Source organism: Sus scrofa, chromosome 1 (assembly GCF_054392235.1).
Source record: "Sus scrofa isolate SSC_HxYL_T2T_F1_AM1 chromosome 1, Sscrofa_HxYL_maternal_Yorkshire_Landrace_v2.0, whole genome shotgun sequence".
NCBI lineage: Eukaryota > Metazoa > Chordata > Mammalia > Artiodactyla > Suidae > Sus > Sus scrofa.
In genome coordinates, this window is record NC_139383.1 from 65,165,001 (window position 1) to 65,188,479 (window position 23,479).

The 23,479-nt window shown below is 33.9% G+C and overlaps 1 protein-coding gene across 33 annotated transcripts in view; it reads left to right on the forward strand.

The window, feature by feature from the left end:
• The window catches only part of LOC102160801 (uncharacterized), a 1,256,521-nt gene that overhangs the window by 569,795 nt on the left and 663,247 nt on the right, over nucleotides 1-23,479 (forward strand). For all 33 annotated transcript variants that reach the window (XR_014806243.1, XR_014806209.1, XR_014806241.1 and 30 more), the window contains one exon: nucleotides 16,296-16,398. Coding sequence is in view for 9 of the 33 variants with exons in the window: in XM_084960967.1 (XP_084817093.1) it covers nucleotides 16,350-16,398 (49 nt within the window). In the remaining 24 variants the exon portion in view is untranslated. The remainder of the gene's footprint in view (nucleotides 1-16,295; nucleotides 16,399-23,479) is intronic.

The following is a 23,479-nucleotide window of genomic DNA, read 5'->3' on the forward strand; positions in this document are numbered from 1 at the left end:
TCTAAAAAGCCAAATTCTATTCAAAACTCTGAAGAATCACATGCATTTTAATCTCCTATCTTACATTTCATATATTTTCATGGAGGAGTATTCCTGCACTATACCATTCTCTCTGAGCCACCTTGCAAGGAGGGTCAGCCTATTTCTTGAGATCATCACCTGACAGAAGAAACTACGAGGATTAATAGGTGCATCAGAGGCATGGGGCTATGCATTTAAATTGTCATAGATAGCACGGTATGATAACTATAAAAAAAAAAATCACAAGTGTTACATGAGTCCCAAAGAGTCAGAACTGCTCTAGACATTGGTGTGAGATGATGGATTGAGAAGGTTCTGGTTAATCCTCAATTGGGTGTGTGGCAAACAGCTGGGATTAGATGAGCAGGAAGCAGGGGGATAACTTTTGTATGTAGTTTCATTTTTGTGGTTTTTGTGTTGTTGTATAAGCTATTTTCTCATGTTTTCAGTACCCTGTTGTATGTTGATTTTAGTGGGCCACAAAATTAACTCCTACCAATGAAATTTTCAGAAGTTAAATTTTTTAAATTTTGCTTTTATTCTAAGTTGATTTTATTTTACCTGTTTGAGACCCTAGCGGTGATTTCTACAACAGGGCTAGTTATTTGACCCTATGAATTGTTGTAACTATTTTCCCAAACAGCAACAACAGAATAAGTATTCATAGGAGCCTAAAAAGATGGGTGAGGGTTTTTTTTCTTCGTTCCTTTATTTTTCCCTTCTATTCTTCTCCAATTTAGTTGAATATCCACCATATCCCACGCATTAGGCTGTAGAGTTAAAACAAAAAAGTTTGCCAGATATACATTATTTCATAGAACTTAAATCTAGTTGAGGAGCACAGACTTCAAAGCTGAAAATTGCTAATTCTGAAAGGGAAATCAGAATGACATGGAAGCAAAAGATAGGAGAAAACTGCTTTGGTTTGTTGTGTCAGGGTAGTTTCTCCTAAGGTAATGATTATATAAAACTGAAACCTAAATGGTAGAGGATAGTGGTTCATGTAGAAGAGAGAGAGGGAAGAAGCTCAGAGGTGAAAAAGTGAGAATACAATAAATCCAATATGCAAAAACTGAGAGAGCAAAGAAGAGAGTGGGAGAAATGGCAGAAAATGTTACATTAGAAAAAAATATACTTTCTTTTTATTTAGCAACTATTTGTCGATTAAGTGCCATGTGTCAATCAGTGATGTAGGTGCTGGGGACTTAGCATTGAACAAATTAGACAAAATTCTTACTTTTGTGAAGGTTATGAAGGTTATGTTCCTTTCTCTGTGAATCAATGATATGTCAATGCTTATGTCCTTATATCTGTCAATAAATGAAAGTTATCTACTTCTTTCATTCTTATTACTCATCAGTAAAAACCTATTCTATCCCTTTATTTTTCTATTTTCATGATCATTAATATGTTTTCTCCTATGTTGTGTCTCATTGGCTTGACTTGTGTTTCCTATCTCTAGATTTCCAAAAGAAAATTTTAGCTACCAATAATATTCCAAGCATGAGTTTATATTCTGCAGTTAATTTTATAATACATTATTTCACAGAAAATAAAAACAGAAACATTATTTTCATCTTTATAATATAAAATGGGGAATTCATTTTCAGAAATTTGGAAACAATTCTCTCATATAGCATGTTACACTTATTAAATTTTATTCTGATATTAAGCTCCATAGTATGCAAGATTTAAAAAAAAACTAGGCTAGGAACTGTATAAAGTGACTAAAAATGGGGTAAAGTTAAAAATTGGCTTATTGAGGAGTTCCCTTGGGGCACAGTGGGTTAAGGGTCTGGTGTTGTCACTGCAGTGGCTTGGGTAGCTCCTATGGCGTGGGTTTGATCCCTGGCCTGGGAACTTCCACATGCTGTAGGTGCAGCCAAAATAATAATAATAATAGTAATAATTTGCCTGATTGAAATCTTGTTGGTCTTCAAAAGTACAGGTATTCCCTATTACAACCTCACAACCATTTGCTTATATCTGCACAAGCAAAAAATAAAACAAAAACAAAAAAAACCCCTCTAAATTGCAGAAAATGAGAACTAGGGGAGAATTTTCATAGAAGATATTATTGGTCCCAAATAGTTGATTGTTATTGGAAACTATGGGAACCCTATTTTAGTGACAAAAAGTTGAAATATTATTAAATCACCTGTAAGTGAATCTGTATTCAAGACAGAAAAAAAATGATGGCGGAAGTTATAAACAATACAATAATTAAACAGCATCAAATTATTTGCTTCTGAGTGTAAGTGATGAAACAAAGTATGAAAAAAATTAAGTGAAAATTTGAACTTTTAGAAGAAAAATGTGACCACAATAAAGGGTTTTTTTTTTTTCATAAAATTCTGATCTTTCTCTTGATTTTTTTGCTTTCTAACCCAGAAGTAGTGTAGATTAGCAGGATAAAATTAGAGTTTGAAAAGGAAAGAAAAAAAACTTACATTGCAATATTATTAACATTTCAAATTTAAAAAGTCACAATAAGCCATACTTTTTAAACCTTTTAAACAGAATAGATATTCCTCTAACTGGCATTGTTTAGGGCATGCCCAGCTAAAGGAACAATGCCAGACCAAAAGATCTATGAAATCCATAAAAGCAGCACTAAATTTTCCAATTCACTGGCTACCATAAATTAATGATGAAGCACACTTTCACCTTTGTAGCAACAGATACTTGCATAAATTAATAACCTGTTAGTTTGGGGACTCCTCCAGAGCAGTAAATAAAAGTTATCCTTTGGTAAAAGCATTATGGGAATATTAACAGTATTAAAGTTTATTTTTAACATCAGTGCTTGTGGGGAAGATGACAAATTTAGATTGACCTTTTGAAATCAAAACATGCTAATATTTTTCTTTGTACAAAGTTGATCAGTACAGAGAAGATGGTGTTTCTGTCTTCTTATGGTCAATCTGATGCCAGATACTGAAAAGGATTCAGTTTTCTTAGAGTAATTGCAAACATTAATTTGTATGTAATTTCAATAATATGAATTCAATTGAAGAACTCTTGCTATTTGGCTTAGCTTTTTGAAGTGCATGTGATTATGACCTGAAAGGCAGATTAATAGCAGGATTATGGTCTTATAGATCATACAATTCATTATGTTCTGACTAATCAATATCTGGCATCAGATACTACAACTTCACTGTATATGTTTCATTCATTTACATGGACAGATCTATATTTTTCTTACTGTACTGTGGTACATATTTCATGGGAAAAAGGCCTTTTTGAGATCTTTAAAGCTATTAGGCTTCTTATTGCTTTGCAACTTAAAGATTCAGTATTTGAAAGTTTACTCTGTCAATAACTTTTTGTCTCAAAGTCCCCTTCTCAAAAAAATCATTAGAAATGTTTTCTAATATTCAACTATTTTTCTTATTTATTACTCAATGAATTTTATTGCATTTATAGTTGTACAATCATCATCACAACCAAATTTTATAGCATTTCCATCCCAAATCCCAAGTGCATCCCTCCACCCCCCAGACTGTTTTATTTGGAAACCACAGGTTTTTCAAAGTCTGTGAGTCAGTATCTGTTTTGCAAAGAAGTTCATTGTGTCCTTTTTTAGATATCACATGTAAGTGATAGCATTTGATGTTGGTATCTCACTGTCTGACTGACCTCACTTAGCATGATGATTTATATAGGTCCATCCATGTTGCTGCAAATGCTATTATTTCTTTCCTTTTAATTGCTGAGTAATATTCCACTGGGTATATGTACCACTTCTTCTTTATCCACTCCCTCTGTTGATGGACATTTAGGTCGCTTCCATGTCTTAGCTGTTGTATATAGCGCTGCAATGAACATTGGAGTACATGTGTCTTTGCGAGTCATGGTTTTCTCTGGATAGATGTCCAGGAGTGGGATTGTTGGATCAAATGGTAGTTCTATTTTTAGTATTCTGAGGACTCTTCATACTGTTTTCCACAGGGGTTACACCAATTTACAATCCCACCACCAGTGTAATAGGGTTCTTTTTTCTCCACACCCTCTACAGCACTTATTGTTTGTAGACTTTCTGATGATGGCCATTCTGGCTGGTATAAGGTGTTACCTTATAGTGGCTTTGATTTGTATTTCTCTAATAATGAGTGATGTTGAACATCTTTTCGTGTGTTTTTTGGCCATCTGTATGTCTTCTTTGGAGAATTGCCTGTTTAGATCTTCTGCCCATTTTTTGATGGTTTTTTTTTTGTTTTTTGTTTTTTGTTTTTTTTTGGTATTGAGCTGTAGGAGGTGATTACAGTTTTGGAGATTAATCCTTTGTCAGTCAATTCATTTAAAAAATTTTCTCCCATTCTGTGAGTTGTGTTTTCATTTTATTTAGGGTTTCCTTTGCTGTGCAGAAACTTTTGTTTAATTAAGTCCCATTTCTTTAATTTTGTTTTTGTTGTCATTACTCAAGGAGATGGATCTGAGAAGACATTGCTGTGGTTTATGTTGGAGAACATTTGGCCTATGTTTTCCTCTAAGAGTTTTATAGTATCTGGTCTTATATCTAGGTCTTTAGCGCATTTTGAGTTTATTTTTGTGTATGGTGTTAGGAAGTGTTCCAATTTCATTCTTTTACATGTGGCTGTCCAATTTTCCCAGCACCACTTACTGATGGGGCTATTTTTTCTCCATTGTATATTTTTTGCCTCCTTTGAATATTTTTACCTCAATTGTATATTTTTCCTAGATTAATTGACTGTAGGTGCATGAGTTTAATTCTGGGCTTTCTATCTTGTTCCACTGATCTATATTTCTGTCTTTGTGCTAGTACTGTGCTGTTTTGATGACTGTAGCTTTATAGTATAATCTGAAGTCAGGGAGCCTGATTCCTCCAGCTCCATTTTTCTTTCTCAAGATGGCTTTGGTTATTCTGGGTCTTTTGTTCAAACAAACTTTAAAATATTTTGTTTGAGTTCTGTGAAAGATGTCCTTGGTAATTTGATAGGGATTGCATTGAATTTGTAGATAGCCTTGGGTAGTATAGTCATTTTGATAGTATTGACTCTTCCAATCCAAGAGCATGGTATGTCTTTCCATCTGTTTGTGTAATCTCTCATTTCTTTCATCAGTGTCTTCTAGTTTTCCAAGTATAGGTCTTTTGTCTCTTTAGGTAGGTTTATTCCTAGGTATTTTATTCTTTTTGATGTGATGGTAAATGGGATCATCTCCCTAATTTCTCTTTCTGATTTTTCATTGTTAGTGTATAGAAGTGCAGTCGATTTTTGTGCATTAATTTTGTATCCTGTGACTTTGCCAAATTCATTATGAGCTCTAACAGTTTTCTGGTAGAGTCTTGGGATCCTCTAGGTATAGGATCATGTCATCTGCAAATAGTGATAGTTTTACTTCTTCCTTTCCAATTTGAATTGCTTTTATTTTTTTCTTCTCTGATTGCCATGGCTGGGACTTCCAAAACTATGTTGAATAGTAGTGGTGAGAGCAGATGTCCTTGTCTTCTTCCTGATCTCAGCAGGAATTCTTTCAGTTTTTCACCATTGAGAATGATGTTAGCTGTGGGTTTGTCATATATGACCTTTATTATGTTGAGGTAGGTTCCTGTTATGCCCACTTTCTGAAGGGTTTTTTATCAGAAATGGGTTTTGGATTTTGTCAAAGGCTTTTTCTGCATCTTTTGAAAGGATCATATGGTTTTTATTCTTCAGTTTGTTAATGTGGTGTATCACACTGATTGATTTGTGGGTATTGAAGAACCCTTGCATCCCTGGGATAAATCCCACTTGATCATGATGTACAATCCTTTTAATGTATTTCAACTAATTTTTTTCAATCTTTAATTTTCTTTTCATCATAGAATACTACTAACCTAATATCTTATTCTTAATTATTAAGACACCTTATAGAAAGACTTATTTTTAATTTTTAACTTCTTGCTGTTTGTTTTGGGAGCATTTAGAGATCATTGGAGAAAATCATTAGGTTGTATTTTTATTTATTTATGTATTTATTTTTGTCTTTTTGCCTTTTTTTAGAGCCGCTTCCATGGCATAAGGAGGTTCCCAGGCTACGGGTCAAATCAGAGCTGTAGCCGCTGGCCTAAGCCAGGGCCACAGCAACGCGGGATCTGAGCCGCGTCTGCAACCTACACCACAGCTCACGGCAATGCTGGACCCTTAACCCACTGAGTGAGGCCATGGATCGAACCCACAACCTCATGGTTCCTAGTTGGATTCATTAACCATTGTGCCATGACGGGAACTCCAAAAATTATTAGATTTTAATCATAAGAAGACCAAGCCCTTTGAGTCTGTGAATTAACTCTAAGATACTAAAAAACAAACAAACAGAAAACCTGTAAGTGATATATTTGGCTTTGTTTTTGTCAAATGTCTTCATTGATTGGACCATCTTAGAGATAATATTTAATTTTAGAGGAAAATAAACCCAATAGTATTGGCTTTAATGTAAAATATATTACATTGGAGTTATAAATACCCATAGAATCTGAAAGAAGAATTTGCTGCTTTCACAATTTTATATATATACATCCTGGGGTTCCAGGGATAAGTGAAATCCCAAAGTACCTCACAATTTCAGAACCATAGGATCCTCCCAAATCCTATAGAGTCTTTGCCAGTCTGAAGAGCTCTTTGCACTACTGCCAGTGGCCACTCTTTGCCATTGCTCAAAGTCTCTTTCTCCACTGCTCTTCAGTGAATAACAGCCTCTAGTAAGGTATCTGCTTCAGGATGGAGAAGCAATACAGATCTGTGTATGATACCCATCTCTGTGATGATTCCTATTGAGAGCAGAATTATATGCACCCTTTCACAAACAAATCCAGTCTCCATGGTGTTTTAGAGGAAATGATTCAAACTGTCTGTCCAGTGACATACTTGAAAAGCCAGTTCACTGGTGAACATATGACCATATCCTGTGACATAGTCTACTGATATCCATATCAGTTAAACTTCTAGGACATCATTTCAACATCAGTATGCTAGTAGAATGGCACATCTCATAACCTCCACCATATTTGCTTGCCCAATTTTCAGATTTCTGATCAATAAAACTTTTTTGGTGCTCTAAGCTCTTGAGGAAACTGTACACCTAATGCCTGGGACATCTGGTCATACTCCTTCAAAGCCCTTTTGAACACAATTATTCTTAGACTTTATATCCTTTGAATAGTGTGTACTTGAAGATAGCATAAAAAGCAATATTCAAATTCTCTATAAATTGAAATATATGTTTTTTAAAATTATTTTTTTCTAAAAGTGTACATTACATGATTCCTTCAGATTCTTGTTTAATTTGACAAGTTAAATTATATACAACTTTAAAAGTGTTTACTGCTGCTTCTGTATACATGGGAGACAGTTTCTTGGTTGATTGAACTTATAGTATACTTAGGGAATAAAACAAAACTTTGAAATATTAATGTTGAAAAAAGAATGCTCTTTATTATAGGGAAAAGTCTTTAATCTTGCATTATTCTAAATCTACCATGGATTTATATATTTTTATTCTTTTAAAACCTCCAAAATAATAATAATTTTTAGATAATATTTATTGGGCTCTTACTTTGTAAGATATGCCATTTGACCTGATGTACTAAATATTTAACTTAATAAATTATTCCCATTTAATAGATAAATACACTATACCTAAAGAGATTGAGTAATTTACTGACAGACAGCTAAATATGAAAAAAGTCAATAATCAAACCACAAGATGCCTACTCTTTGCCAAACTGCTATTTTGCTTCCTGTTATATTTAAATAAATTGTGTTGCATGATTAGAGTCAGTTCAATCCATTTGGTGTTTATTGAGCCCCTACTTTGTACCTGATACACAGTATGAAAGGAGACACAAAAGTTTCAGGGGAGTGAGTCATTCAATATGAAAATCTATTCCACAAATTTTAAAAATTATTTAAAATTCTTACTTTTTGATAGAGCATTTGAATTACTACATGTTTAAAATCTCCAGAATTTGGAAAACATCTATAACTTTATTTTGTAGCCTCTAGCCAAGGATTGGTTTGGTGGGTGTCATTAGGTTGGAATTTCTAATTTGCATCACTTGTTCATTGCCTTAGGTTATTTTCCCGTATGTCTTGTGATTTTTACCTTATGCTTTTAAAATCATAGAACTTATTAAGCCAGAGCTAGACTTTATGTTTAGAGTAGGTTGTATTTTTAGATTTCAACACTATGCCTTTAATTTTTCTGACAGGCAATGCTAAGATTTTTCATTGTTATAGAATTGCTTTAACTTAACAATGCTTTTGTCTGATGTTCTGAAACACTTCAAGAGCATGTGGTAAACTTTTTTTTTTTGCCAACAAGATAAAACTTTGTAGTAAAATAATTTGAATTTTTATTTATTTTCTTTTATTTTTCTTTTCTTTTCTTTTCAAGGCCACACATGTGGCATATGAAAGTTCCCAGGCTAGGGGTCGGATATGTTTTTTAGGGCCAGCCTGCACCACAGCCACAGCAATGCAGGATCCGATCTTCATTTGCGACCTATACCAGAGCTCACAGCTATGAGCTGGATCCTTAACCCACTGAGCGAGACCAGGGATCGAACTCAAGTCCTCATGGTTACTAGTTAGGTTCATTACCACTTAGCCACAATGGGAACTCCCATAATTTGAAATTTTATAGCCTATTTTCCATAATTCCTTTCTTCATTAACCATTTATACTTTGGAATCTAACCTTTATGTGTAACCTATACTTTATGAAATGAATAACAGATTGCCATGTTATGAGGCTGATAGTTGAGTAAGAGCAATAAGGGAAATATCAGACAATAGGTTACTACTTTTGTAGCATTAAATCATGAAAGAATGAAAATCCTCTAGTTAATGTCATTAGAAATAATATGCCACAGGCATTCAGAATATGTTATTGAACTATATGTCAGTCAGGGATGTGTAGTTATAATCATGGTTTTTTACAGTTGATTGTCTCAGGTTGAAGGAGAAAGTAGTGCTTGGAACCATGAGCTCAGATTTTGTGGTGATGTTTTAAATTAGAAAAGAGGTCTGAAACAAACTCGAGTGAAGTCAACTGAGAATGAGTCTTGGGTTCTTATGCAATAAAATCTTAAAGAATGTTATCCCATATATTAATCCATGTAGACTCAATGCACCATCATCAAAGGAAGATCTAATATTTAAACAGAATAACCCAGCATTTTTTTATCATTACCATTAAACCTGTTTTTAAATACATTTTGCAGCAACATTCATGATTATTGTTATATTTGAGTTTGCTTGAATGATGAGTGTGGAGCCCATAGTGAAGGTAGGAAGGGGAGAAATGTGTGGGGGGAGAAATAACTTGAATTAGAAAATTGAATGGCAGCAGTTGCTTAGCAATTCACTCCTAAAATGAAAGTACGTTAGTTTTAACTTGGCTCTGGCAGTAATGATTATCAATGAAATAACCCAGAACAATTTCTGAACCACATGTTATACTATATGAATTTTCTTTATAAACTTTTTTTTATTTCCCCAATACATTTTTTCCCTACTGTACAGCATGGTGACCCAGTTACACATACATGTATACATTATTTTTTCACACATTATTATGCTCCATCATAAGTGACTAGACATAGTTGCCAGTGCTACATAGCAGGATCTCATTGCTAATCCATTTCAAAAACAATAGTTTGCATCTGTTAACCCCAAACACCCAATCCATCCCACTCCCTCCCCCTCCCCCTCGGCAACCAAAAGTCTCTTCTCCAAGTTCATGATTTTCTTTTCTGTGGAAAGTCTCATTTGTGCCCTATATTAGATTCCAGATATAAGCGATATCATATGGTATGTGTCTTTCTCTTTCTGACTTTCTTCACTCAGTATGAGAGTCTCTAGTTCCATCCATGTTGCTGCGAATGGCATTATTTTGTTCTTTTCTATGGCTGAGTAGTATTCCATTGTGTATGTATACCACATCTTCCTAATCCAGTCATCTGTCAATGGACAAAAGTCCAAATCCATTCATGATAAAAACTCTTACCAAAGTGGGTATAAAGGAACAAGCCTTAATATAATAAAAGCCATTTATGACAAACCCACAGCAAGTATAATACTCAATGGAGAAAAGCTGAAAGCCTTACCGCTAAAATCTGGAACAAGACAAGGATTCCCACTCTCACCACTCTTATTCAACATAGTACCAGAAGTCCTAGCCATAGCAATCAGACAAACAAAAGAAATAAATGGCATCCCAATAGGAAGAGAAGAGGCAAAACTGTCATTGCATGCAGATGATATGATACTATATATATAGAAAACGCTAAGGACTCAACCCAAAAACTACTTGAACTGATCAACAAATTAAGCAAAGTAGCAAGATATAAGATTAACATTCATAAATCAGTCACGTTTCTGTATACTAACAATGAAATATTAGAAAAGGAATACAAAAATACAATACCTTTTAAAATTGCACCTCTATATAAACTTTAACAGTAGATTGTGAACACGAGTGGCCTTTTCAGGACTTTGGAAAACATGTTCTTATATAAATCCTTTTGCTCCTGCTGTTTAAAAAAAAAGTGGTAATTTTTTCTTCTTGGTATTTTTTTCACTTTCATCTGTGTGTGTGTGTGTGTGTGTGTGTGTGTGTGTGTGTGTGTGTGTGTTGATAGAGCATTTACTGTATATGTTACTTATATAGTTGAAGTTATTTGTCATTCCTACAGAAAACACAAATTAAGCCGTATTAATAAATACAAATGTTTGCATCCTCTTGCAACACACATCTTGAGGGTGAAACTTGATTCTGATAAAGATAAAATGCTAGACGGTATTTTTAAATTTCCTAAAGTGACAGTTTTCTACTCTAGTCTGAGCCATCCAGAGATTAACTGGCATATTTAGCAGTGTAGATTTCACATCTCAGAGTGATCTGCAAGCTCTGTATTCTGTACCCCAGGAAATACATGTGCTTGACAATTTGAACACTTTCACATGTCCTGGATATTCTAATTCCAAAGAATGCCCATTTACAAATTGTAAATTAGTTTCTTTCTACACATCAGTTTTTTTTAACATGTAAAATGCAGAAGACTAAGTTATTTTTATTTACTATGATTTTATTATGATTTGTATTCTCCACATTAACTTGGAGCACTAGTGCTCATCCAAATATAAGCCACTTTGATTTGCTTGTTAGATTTAAAGACATTTTATTTCGCAACCTGAAAAATACCCATTCTGTGGAAAAATATTCCATATTATATCTCATACAAGACTGAGTACCTAGTAAGTAGATGTCGGTGTACTTAGGATTCCCTACTCATTACACCTCATGGTTTGAGAACAAAACTAGAATAAATATGCCCTTCCATCTAACTTAATGCACACTTGAAACAAGAATGCCATCAAAGAAATAGCTACTCAATTGCTAGTAGTTTGGGAAAAGAGCTGGAAGTACCCACCAGGCTTCACTCTTGTTTCCAACTGGATCAACTTTTAGTCTGATAAGCTAAGATCTGTACTGAAACTCTACCAGCAAAGAGAAATAGGAGTGTGGGATTTTTAGCATTTATTACATATGAGTATAAATTTTGATCAAAACACCTAGAGTATAAGAATTTTCATATTCCTTTTTAAAAAGTCCTATTTAATCTATTTTAGCAACTGCTAAAATAGCCTACAGTGGGATCATGACAAGATCCTGGTCTCATTAGGGGCTGGGGGATGGGTAAATTGCATCCTGAACCAAGATTTCCTTCTCTTGCTTTCTTTTACTTGCCCTAGTAAGACAATCAGCTCTTGGTATAATCAGAAGTGCTCTTCCAAAGTCACAGAAACCTTGCTGACTCTAGCTCAGCCTCCAGAGAGCTGTTCTCAGAGTTGATCCTCTCAACTCTGGGCCAAGCTTCCAGCCTCCAGAGAATGAAACGTTCTGCAGTAATGCCTCATCCATGACCTAGATGCAGCGAGGAAACCAAGGCCGCCAAAGCTGAGGAAGAGACTGTCAGCCCAAAACATTCATGTTTTCCACTTGTCTTACTCCTGCTTCTCTCAGTAGATTCTCTTCCATCAACAAAAACCCAGGGTTTTTTTTTTTTTTTTTCCTTTAGTTTTTAAAAACTTCTTCTTGCTGCTCATAACATACCCACTCTTCAAGGAAAGGAGTTTGTAACTTAGGGTATAAAACCAAACCATCTTCTTGGGATATGGGGAAAATAAGGACCACAGCAGTGACATAATGTAGATATTTGCATGCTTTCAGCCTCTTATCTTGGTAAAGTTCAACAATTTTTTATCTCAGTAAACATTTAGAGATAGTCTTCTGCATGATGCAAAGAGCTAATGCCTCAGTGGTGTACAACAGAGTTCTCGCAGGACTTATAGCCTAGCTGGAAACTTCTATAATTTAAGAGGTTGACAGCTAAGCAGGTAACTCCCGGGTTCTCTGTGAGCACACAGCATCTGCTTTGTACCTATTCTCAAGATTTAAATCCCAAACCTAAAAACTGAAAATAAACAACAAGGATCCTTTTGTTTGTTTCATCACTTTGTAAATTGTATATTTCTCTTCAATTTTTATACCAAGTATCAACTTTGAGAATTTGTTTGTAAAAGGAAGTAAGGCTACTGATTGAACCAATTTCGACTAATATTTCTAATCATTTTTATATTAGAATTGTATGGAATATGCTATTTTTAAAAGCATATGAAGTTTGGCTTAAACTCTAAGAGAATAATCTCGATTAAAGATGATCATTTACTAGGTTTTGGATACTGCATATTATCACTTATTTACTTTTTTCTAGTAATTTTATGAGAGAAAATGTATAGACACAGGAAACTTTTTCTTACAAATTTCTTTTTCTTTCAAGTCTTTAAAAAGAGAATAAGTATAACCAAATATTTTTAAATTAGTATCTTAGTATTTTATCTAAGCTTAGTTTAGAACACTTTCAGACATCTTATTTAGATAATTTCTGATTAAGCTGAGTCCTGAAATATCAGAGGAAATGGTAATTGTTCACGTATTTAAATCTCCCCTGTAATCATTCATCTTTGCTATTGACATATTATTATTGCTTATAAAATGGTGATTGACAACTCTCAGTTTTATTTACTGCAGGGCTACTTTTCCTAAAACAGTTGCATCAGATCACCAGCAAGCATTCAAAGAGGTCTTGCTGGTTATAGCACCTCCCTGGAACCATGGTTAGAAAGAGCAGCAGACAAATTCAAATATATCAGTTGACTAGAAAAAGAGGGTTTATATTTTATTTTAGATCCAGCCAGAAAGATGACAGTGGATGTGATGGGAATTTTTTTGCTACTTTGGGAGGAAAAAATACTTATGGTATTGACATTCAAGGGAGTGAGATAGGGTTCTGGAAGAATTTGATAGGTAGTTTAGCAAAAAATTTAGGGCTTATGTTACTGAGATTTTGAGTCAAAGTGCTTCTTATTAAGACTTTACTTAGGAGTTCCCGTCGTGGCTCGGTGGTTAATGAATCTGACTAGGAACGATGAGGTTGTGGGTTCGATTCCTGACCTTGCTCAGTGGGTTAACGATCAGGTGTTGCCGTGAGCTGTGGTGTAGGTGGCAGACTCGGCTCGGATCCTGAGTTTCTTTGGCTGTGGTGTAGGCCGGCGGCTATAGCTCTGATTCGAACCCTAGCCTGGGAACCTCCATATGCCGCGGAAGCGGCCCAAGAAATGGCAAAAAAAAAAAAAAAAAAAAAAAGACTTTACTAAAAGGTGATAGGTTAGCCCAGTTCTTTCACAAAAGGTCTCAGCTTGATAAAAAATGAAACTCTACTTTTAAAGCTTCATAAATTAGTGACATTGAGCAGTTTGCACCTCTGCAACTTTGCTGTGAGGAATGCAATGACAGATTCTGTGCTTTGTTTGCCTATGAGATGATTTCCTTGAAGTCCCATAATGAGTTGTTTTTGGCAGGATTAATGAGTATTATAATGGTAAATGGATGTTTGCAGCTCAGTTGTGTTCCATCACAGAGTAACATGGGGTTTCTGGTCCCTTGGAGGCCATAATTGGTGGCATTAATGCAGTTTTTAATTACAATTCTTGAAAAAAAAATGAATTGGAACCAAAACAAAAGCTAAGTGATCATCTCTCTGCTGTTTCAGATGGTATAAACAGAAGACTGTTGCTAAGTCTGATATCTATAATTTGAATCATACCCTCCAAATAGAATATACACAGTTGTTGACGATTTTTTTTAAAGTGGCGTATTTGCCTTCATTTTTCCTTATTCATATATACTGCAATAGCTTTTATTATACATATATCATATAGTTTTATATTATTCATGAGTATGAAATGTACACATTTTATAAAATCTAAGCGAACGCAAATATAAAATAACAGGCTCACTTCTTATATTTATCCTCAATATTTGTTTCCTGATTCTCACTGTTAATATTGAGCAATATAATTATAATTAATTCCCAGAGCTCTATGAATGAACTAGAATTCACGGAGGCATTTTTCTTTTTCTCCATTCACATACATATGTGAGAAATACTAATAACTATTGCTTCATCATATCCTATCCTTGTAGTATTATGTTTGTTCATCATGTACAGTAGCAAGTCCAGCATTGATCTATAGGATAACACTTGCAAAGTGTTCCATGAAGAGGAAAAATATCTCATAAGATTACATGGCATCCATATATAGAGTGCAATAATATAAGTTTTAAAAATCCATAAAATCAGCCATTTATTTCTGATATATTCGTAAGTTAACCTCAATTATATTGTGTACCATGTATTTCCTTCTGACAATGATCATTTTTTTAACATCCTTGTATTTTAAAATAAATTACAGGAGAAAATATTAGACATTGGTTAATGAAATGGTTAGTGGAATATCTGCAATTAACTTACTATGTTACCTTTTACATTCTTGCTGAATTAAGTAAATGTGGAGACTATTCCTTATTTTCATAGGTCTTTGTAGAGATGTTCTTGGGTTTTTTTTTTTTTTTTTTTTTTTTTTTTTTTTTTTTTTTTTTTTGAACTAACAGTACATGAGGCAGAAATGCATTTGGATCAGTGGCAAGCACTCACTTATATGGAAAAAGCTGGAAGTCATGGAATTACTCCTGTATTTATATCTGAGTTTTGATGAGACTTAAAACAACTTCACATCTTCTTTGAATTGCAAGCATTTTAGAAAAGAAAGCCACCTTTCTCAAATGTGTGCCTTTGACATTTACTATATGTGTCATTTTGAGTCTTAGCATCAGGTAAATTTTATTGATAGGCTCAAATATCTGGTCTAAGGCTTTCTACAGTCCTGTGATACAGTTGCATATTCTGTTTGTAAGGAAACAAATATATAAAACAAATAAAAAGTAGACAAGCAAGAAAACCAAAAATACCCTCCAACATGTTTATCAATAGGGATTTCAAAGTTGGGAACTGTGGAGTAAGTTGTCAATGGCTGCAAATTTTTAACAACATCCCCCAGCCAAGAATAGGGATCCAGCCTTGGTTTTATGCAATTCCATTCTCTTCGCGTTCGTGATGATTGAGTGTGCTGAAGTTGCTTTGTTTTTTCTTTAGAAGAGTGATGATAGTGATTAATTCAGTTGATGCATCATTGTCCCGTCCCTACCACTTTAGTAGTTTCCACAAAATGTCTTAAAATAACTAGACAGCGTTTATACATGTGAAAATTCTCTGTGCTTTTGCATATTATCATTCTATCTAAATCTGATGCTGATCTTGTCAGCGGTGCCATCTAAATACTGGGGGGAGAGAGATCAAAATGCAAGTAAAAATTGAATGTTTAAGTAGATGTTTAGTACCAGATGAATATGCATATGCCAAGAAGTTTTACATTTTTTTTCCCCTGCACAATCCTTTGGGATAGGTACTAGTATTTTCTTTCTGTCATAGACTAACAAACTGAAGCATAGGTAGGTTGGGCCACCTCCCCAAGGTCACATGTGCCCTGCAGAGCAGGGTAGGGGTAAGGATCAGGCATTCATTGTCTCCAGCCTGATCATGGCTGAAACCTCTATAATGCCTTTGGAGAGTGATAGAAGTCATAGCAAAATAACAACAAACCTTTGGTTACATTTTTAGTTGCACTGTTCAGTTACATAAATGAAATGTATTAATAGGATCTTAATACCGTTATTGCTCTAGTGGATCTTAGAGATTACCTAGTACATACAGTTCACTTCTGAAGTGAATAAATGAATTTTCATTGAGTTTAAATGTGGCAGGAAGCCATGTCACAGCTCTAATGACTGCCTTTTTTCCTATAGGCTCAGCTATATATGATCACAGGCCCATCCCCTAAAACTTATATGGAAACTTGAATGATGTCAGCTTCTAAAGGACACTGTATGAAGGACTGGATTGCCAGTGGTGAGTGTTGGATTATAGAGATGGGAGATGGGCAGATTTGGAGTCTGAACTGAGCCTTCTACTCATTAGCTAGTTGGCCATGGGTAAACTTATTAATGCCTATGTGCTTTAGTTTATTTACCTATGAAATCATGACAAAATTATTTTTCAGAAGTGATTGTAAAAGTTAAATAATGTATTTGAAGCACTTAGCCATCCACAGTAAACATTCAATAAATGTATATGTTTGTATTATTGAGTGTAACTTTTTATTAGGCTGCATATTACACAATAGTTATCACAGTACAGCTACCCTTTGGTTTTCAAAAGCAGTCTAAAACAGATGTTTGAAAATGAAATTGAAATCACTTCTGTCTCAGCTAACATGATTATTCTGTAAGCAGTTAAGTTTTAAAACTCATACTTTGGACATTATTAATATTAGCAACATGGTCCGCAAATGTTTCAGTGCCTTAGTGAAGCCAGTGGCTGTTATGTCTTTTTTTTTTTTTTTTCCCTTTTGTCAGATGCTCCTGTTGAAAACATCTTAATCGATAGTGAATTTTAAAAAATTAAGTAGCGTTTTTGCCCATAATTTATCGTAGATGAATAAAGTCAAATCTCCTAGACAGAAGTGATAGAGATTTGAGGTTGAATTCCAACTCTTCCACTTGTTTGGCCCTAGGCAAATGCTTACCTGGACTGAAGCACAGTTGCACCAGCTGTAAAAATGAAAAAATACACTATACCTTGCAGGGTTGTGACTATTAATAATGATATATGCAAAGGGCCTGGAATAAGGCCTGGGACTTAGTAGGCACATAATAAATGGTAGCTATTAATGTTGTTAATATTTCTTTTTCAATCTATGTGTAATTCTTTAGTAATAATGCTAATCTATCACTCATAACTCATATGGTATATCTATATTTTATAATTTAAATGTATTATCCTAGAGTCAATGAATTTAGTTATAGTACCTATACACTATTTGAAGAACAACTTTATTTCTAAAATTCCCTGTTTTGTAGACTAGTATTCAGAGTTCCTTGTGTTTAATTTATTTAGAAAGAAGGAAAATAGTTTTCAATAAAATTAATTATTTTGGCTAATAATGTAAACTTTTGACTTTTTCTAGAAGATGGATAGGCTATAGTTAAATGTACCTATACAACTGATGATAAAAAGAACCATTTTTTAAATAAAGGAAATTTGTTTAATTCACTATATGTAAGAAGTTGTAAAAATTAAGCTCTTAAGTTTCATTTATACTTATCCCTGCCCTAAAAATCTTAAAAGATTGATCCTCTAAGTGTTATATAATTTCTTAATTTAAATATATTTAATTTTAAAAAGTCAAATTTTAGCATTATGCATTTACTTACACAAGATTTGTTAGTATGAAACTTATAACCACTAAATGTAAGATATTTGAGATAAAATACCATTATACATATTATTATATACTTAGACTATGTGACTGCAAAAAATGTGAATTTTAGCTGATCTTCAGATTAACTACAGATGTATAGTACAGTAAATTTCAGGAGTTCCTGTTGTGGCTCAGTGATAATCAACCCCACTAGGATCCATGAAGATGTGGGTTCAGTCCTTGGTCTCTAGCAGTGGATTAAGGATCCCATGTTGCCATGAGCTGTGGTGTATGTCGTAGACACAGCTTGAATCTTGCATTGCTGTGGCTGTGGGGTAGGCCAGCAGCTGTAGCTCTGATTTGACCCCTAGCCTGGGAACTTCCTTATGCTGTGGGTGACGCCCTAAAAAGCAAAAAAATAAAAAAAATATAATGAATTTTAAAAGCTAAAATATTATTCCATGAAACCATTTACCTCAGATTTTAAGACATGTGAACTTAAAAATAGTAATTACATTGTTACTTATCAAATTATAGTGGATATAGCCATAGTTTTATTTTTCAATAAAAGAAGTTTTATGTTATTAAATCACTGAGGATCCCCAAAGTCATTAATTAGTATTCTGCATATCATGAATCAAATATACTAAAATACACTAATTAAATAACATTTTTTTCATTAAATCTATTTGAAGTTATCAAAGACCCTAAATTTTAGATACTAGAATGCCTTAAAAAAATAAAGCCTGAATAGTTTTGAGGGATAATTTAAGATTAAAACTGTAATTTTGTTTTGGGGGCTTCATATCCACATTGGGAATATAAGTGCTATATTTCAGTTTACAGGATATAGAATGTAATCAAAATTCTTTTCTTGCTCTCTAAGGGAATGATGGCCAAGCATGTCCTCTTAAAGAGAATGTTCAATAATTGTTCGTTGAGTGAATATTGAATGTGTTTTTATTTCATTGACTGTGAGTTGATGTGAGTTTACTCCATAAAAAGAAAATTAATTGAGTTTATTAATTAATTAATCATCTACTTCTAGTAGATGATTGTTGAAATTAAGATAACCTTTTGCTTTTGTTTAACTTATGTTTCCCAAATCAATACTCATATTCTCCAACTCTAGGTAAATTCTATATTACCCCCTTGGTTTTTGTAGCTATCTGATTTCTAAAAGAATTAGTTATTTTTTTAAAAAGTAGATAGGTGATTGATAGATGGATATATCAGTGTAGCTATAGGTAGAAACTCAGGAGAAAAAGAAAATTCTCAATCTCCCAGAGAGTCTAGGTTACGTTCTGCCCCTAAGAAAATCTATCCATTTTCTTCTACTCCTGTTCGTACTTTCTATAAAGCAGTTCCTTATTTTTTAAAATTTTATTGGCGTAAGTGATTTACAATGTTGCCTTAGTTTCAGGTGTACAGCAACTGTAAATCAGCCATACATATGTATCCATTCTTTTTCAGATTCTTTCCCCATGTAGTCTATCTAAGAGTATTGAATAGATATCCTTGTGCTATATAGCAGGTCCCTGGCAAGATATTCCCCATTTATCCTACATTAAAGAAAAGAAACATTTTCTCCCTATTTGTAATTTGTATTTTTCATTTTGTTCATTCATACTCATGTCTTTCCAGTATTCCAATTTATTCTCCTCTTTTCTGTCCACTCTGACAGGGAAGTTGGGTTATAGCAGATGAAATCAAGAATAGTCTGCCCTTTCTTCAGGGTATTTGATTGGCATTCGAGGTTCTACTATATCAGAAATAACAAATTATCGGATAGATTTTATAAATGTAAGCTTAAATTTTACCATGAGTTTATGTTATAGATAATCAAAACTTCTACCATTTCTAATCTAGTGGCCATATTTATCAATCAGTTATGCTGAACAGAACTGTGTATGGTATAGGTGCTAATTTCCTCTTTGAAACTCTCTTCATACCATGAATTATGCTTGGTTTTCTCAGCCTCTTCTGGCCCATTTTCCTGCAAATGAGGTAGGGGGAAATTTATAGATTGCCTTTTTTCAATGTCCCATTTTTAATAATTCAAGGTCTTTGCTTCTTTCACTTCTAGTCCTTTGACTTTCTTCCACTTTTCTCTACACAATTTGTCTCTGGAAATGGCACACTAAATGTGCTGTCCTCCATTATTCTCTCACCACTTCTCCTCATTACAGCCACTGTCCTGGGCTCTGTTACTTTTCCTGTGGTCATTGCACATCCCTGCTTTATGTTTCCTAACTCTTTACTCTAGCTGTGTGCTCTGTGGCTGGCTGTTCATTAAGGGTGCTTTTTCATTTCCATGGCCAACAAGATTCTTCCATGGCCAACAAATCTTGTAGGTTCATTGACTTTACTGGTTCCATTTTTCATGTCTCCTACATGATCAAGTCAATGTATTTTCTTTTGAATGCCACATTTAATTACTGTTTTGGAAGGAACAGATTGACTTTCCAGGATAGTGTCACCGCTAATAATTATCACTCATGGATATGAAAAGTTATTTTTTGTGGAATTCTGTCATTTTTTTACTCTTGATCAAGTCCTATGACACCCACATCTCCTAGGGCTAATCAAAGAAAATATTTGTTCCTCTGGGAGCCGACCAAGTAGCCATTATTTAAGTGCTTGTGGATAACAGGGAAATAGTGTAACTTGCTATGCTTCCTGCATCCCCCACACCCCAGTTAATGGGTGTCTGGTACAAAGTCAAGATTTTCTAGGCACTAAATATTCCGGCATCTAGTGGTGCCTCATGTGGTTGCTATAAACTTGATTAATGGACACAGAAGACTGTAGTATGAGTGCTGGCTTTATGAGTTAGTGTTCTTCCCCAGAATGATTGCCATATCAAGTGACAGTTCCCTAACCTTCCATTTACTTAAAATGAAAGATATAAGAACTCTTAGTCTATGACAAAATTTTGCATTTAAATTAATGTTTCTCCTTTTCTTTTTTTAACCTCATCTTTTGAATCTTTTCTCCTAAGTAAAGCAAATAAAAAATGCAAAAATAAACACATAAAAGTGATATTTTGGAGGTAAAATCACCTTTAACTTACATGTAAATGTATCATCCAAAAAATAATTCCTCATTAAATATTAATGGACTGCCCTCTTACTTGCCAAGCACTGTTCTGGATCTTAGAGATAATAGGATGAACAATATAGGAAAGATTTCAATATTTTAACAACATTGGCAATGTCCCAGGGGAAGTCAGAGAGACAATATACAAGGAAATTAATTAATTAATATGAGAGCATGTTGATTGAATAAGACAATTGTATATAAGGCGTGATGGAGGCATGCTAATTTTGACTAAGTAGTCAGGAAAACATCATTAGAGGGATGATATTTGATGAATGAATTGCAAAAATGAGCCAGGTATGAAAAAGATCTGGGGGCACTAGGTCTGTTATAGAGGCCTGAATATGAGAATGAGCTTACTGTTTGAAGAGCATAAAGAAAGCCAGTGTATCTGGAGTAGTGAGTGTTGAATTAGGTATGCAAGACCCGAAAATTTGATGACCTAGGTTATGGTAAGGAGTTTGGGTTTTATGGAAAGGGCAAAGGAAAGCCACTGGACAGTGAAAAAGCAGAGTGACATTATCTGATTAAGTTTTAAAAAGAGTATTCTGGGTGCCCTAGGAAGGACTCATGGTAGAGGTTAAGGTTTTGAGTGAATTTACAAAAAAAAAAAAAAGCTCTTAGAAATGTATTATAGCTATATAATAAGAGATAATGGAAATTTGGATTAGAAAAGCATTAGGTGGAAATGAAGAGAACTGGACAGATTTTTGGACACATTTTTGGGATAAAGACAACAGATCTTGTTTATGGATTGATATGGAGAACAATGAAGGGAATAGTAAGGGAGTGTCAGGCATGAAGTATGATTCCTAGAATTTTGGGTCAAGCAACTGGGTGGATTTTAGTATTATTTCCTGAGATGGGGAAACCTAGAAGAAAACTACTTTTGAGGGGCTATTCCAGTAAGCATTGGACATACAAATTTGGAGTACAATGGAGAAGCCAAAAAGTTGGAAATCAATGGCATATAGATGGTATGTAAATCCTGTATGGTTAAAAATGTAAGGAGGTAAACATTAACAGAAATTATGCCAAGCAAAGGAGCATTAATCTCTCTTAGCCTCAAACTTGCTAATGATATATATTTAATGGGATCAATTTTCAGTTATTTTCTGAATCATATGATAGGTGTATAGCTAACTTTCTAAGCAACTGCCAAGCTATTTTCCAAAGAGGTTATAACATTTTATATTCCTATCAGCATTGTATGGGAATTTAAATTCTTCCACACCCTGTCAACCCTTGGTGTGGCCATTCATTTTTAATTTTAGCCATTCCAGTAGGTGGCATCTTATTGTGCTTTAAGTTTACATTTTCCTAATGACTAATGATTTTTAGCATTTTATTTTTATTTGCCATCTGTATGACTTTGGTAAAGTGCCTATTCAGTCTTTTACCCATTCTAATGGGTTATTTAATTTCTTATTCTTGAGCTTTGAGATTTTTAAAAACATATTCTGAATACATATCAATGATAAAATATGTAAATAACAAATATTTTCCTCCAGTCTCTGGCTTTTCATTTTTGAACAGTATCAAGAGAAAAACAAGAGTGTTCATAGTAACTTTATTTGTAGTAGCCCAAAGTAGAAACCACACAACTGCCCATCAACAGGTAAACAGATTTTGAAAAAGTAGTGAATGTATACAATGGAATACTACTTACAGTGACAAAAAGTGAACTATTGATAAAGACAATATCATGGATGGTTGCCAAAATAATTGTAATGAGCGAACGAAGCCAGACAAAAAGGAAGACATACTACGTGATTCCATTTGTATAGAAGTTATAGAAATGCAAACTAAACTACAGTGGCAGAAAATACATCAGTAAGAGGAAGAGAAGTGGGAGGGGGAAGTTGCAAAAGAGCATGAGGAGTGATGAATATGTTCATTATTTTGATTGTAGTACTAGTTTCATGGGTGTGTGCATATGCCAAATCGTATCAAATTATACTCTTTAAACATGTTGTATATTTATTGTGTGTCAATTATACCTTATTGAAAAACAGGAAAATAGTATAAAATTGTTATTTTTATATGTTACCTTTTTTAGCTTTAGTAGAAACTATCACTGATACTAGGGAAACAGTCTCAAATACTTAGGGTAGCACTCTGGTTTTCTTTTCTACGGGATAATTTAATTGTGTTGCTGTTGGAAAGCCAAATATTTACAGGTTATATTGACCCTCTTTTTAATACACTGTTATGTTGCAGGTGTTTTCACATATACCGCTATATCCAAAAGTGTAAAATATTAAATAATGTAATAATGAGATTTTTGTATAGAATATAGCTTTCTACAGTGATCTATTTAGTTGCTTCCTAAAAATCTCACTGAGGAATAAAAATGGTAAATAGAAGAGGGGTGTATTTTAGAATATCCAAATGAATTAGAGGAAATGCCTCCTGACCTCAAGATTCTAAACATAAAAGATAAGACATATCAAAAGGCGTTAACAATATTGCTGTCTTTATTCAGTCTTCCAGGAAGCTCAGCATGAAATTTTGAGCTGTTATAGCACAATTATTATTACTATATTTAAATTTCCATTTGCTCTTCAGGCATGATTTTTCCTACTTATACCTCTTAGTTCTATACAAGGGATAATCTAATAAAAACAAAAT